This window comes from Orycteropus afer, unplaced genomic scaffold (genome assembly GCF_000298275.1).
Source record: "Orycteropus afer afer isolate SDZICR_OR568_19922 unplaced genomic scaffold, OryAfe1.0 scaffold00099, whole genome shotgun sequence".
Taxonomy (NCBI): Eukaryota; Metazoa; Chordata; class Mammalia; order Tubulidentata; family Orycteropodidae; genus Orycteropus; species Orycteropus afer.
In genome coordinates, this window is record NW_006921686.1 from 7,635,310 (window position 1) to 7,636,054 (window position 745).

The following is a 745-nucleotide window of genomic DNA, read 5'->3' on the forward strand; positions in this document are numbered from 1 at the left end:
GAAGCACAACATGAATGCCCCTTAGAAGTGAGGATGGTGAGACTTGGTCACACATACTTTAGACATATTATCAAGAGGGACCAGTCCCTGGAGAAGAACATCATGCTTGGTACAGTAGAGGGTCAATGAAAAAGGGGAAAACCCTCAATGAGATGGACTGACACAGTGTGGCAACAGTGAGCTCAAACAGCAACAACTGTCCAGATGGCAGTGTTTCATTCATCTTAAGTTCTTCTATTAAGTCTAATCCTGCTCTAAGTCAGAACCAACCCAACACCACACACAGAATAGTCGGGAAGATTAAACGAGCTATAATGGGCACCTAGTAAGGGTTCAGGGAGCTCTGGTAGCGTAGTGCCTAAGGCACCTGACTGCTAACCAGAAGGCTGGCAGTTCAAACCAGCCACTCCTTGGAAGGAAGGTTGGGCAATCTACTTCCGTAGTGATTCCACCTCGGAAACCAAGGAGGGGTCGCTATGAGTCAGGTCCGACTCAACGGCACATAACAACAGTAAGGGTTCAATGAATAGGTTGAGTGAAATTCCTAACGTAGCTCCTAAAGCAGAAGTGCAATGATTTGGGGAAGGCTCACTGGGCTGCCAGTGGTGAGACTAAAACCACTTAAGATCACTAGTGGCTAGGCTCAGAGCTTGGTTCCCAGCAAAAAAACACACAGTTTTGCAAAACCAGGAAGTGACCTCCCAAAAATCTCAAAATAAAACCTGATAGGGCTTTATTTTTTTTT

The 745-nt window shown here is 45.8% G+C and overlaps 1 protein-coding gene across 1 annotated transcript in view; it reads left to right on the top strand.

Annotated features, from left to right (window-relative positions):
• The first annotated feature begins 204 nt into the window (after positions 1-204).
• CXCL17 (C-X-C motif chemokine ligand 17) overlaps positions 205-745 on the top strand; it is an 8,814-nt gene continuing 8,273 nt past the window's right edge. The window contains 1 exon segment of the mRNA XM_007943129.1: positions 205-251. Within this exon segment, the coding sequence (XP_007941320.1) occupies positions 205-251 (47 nt within the window).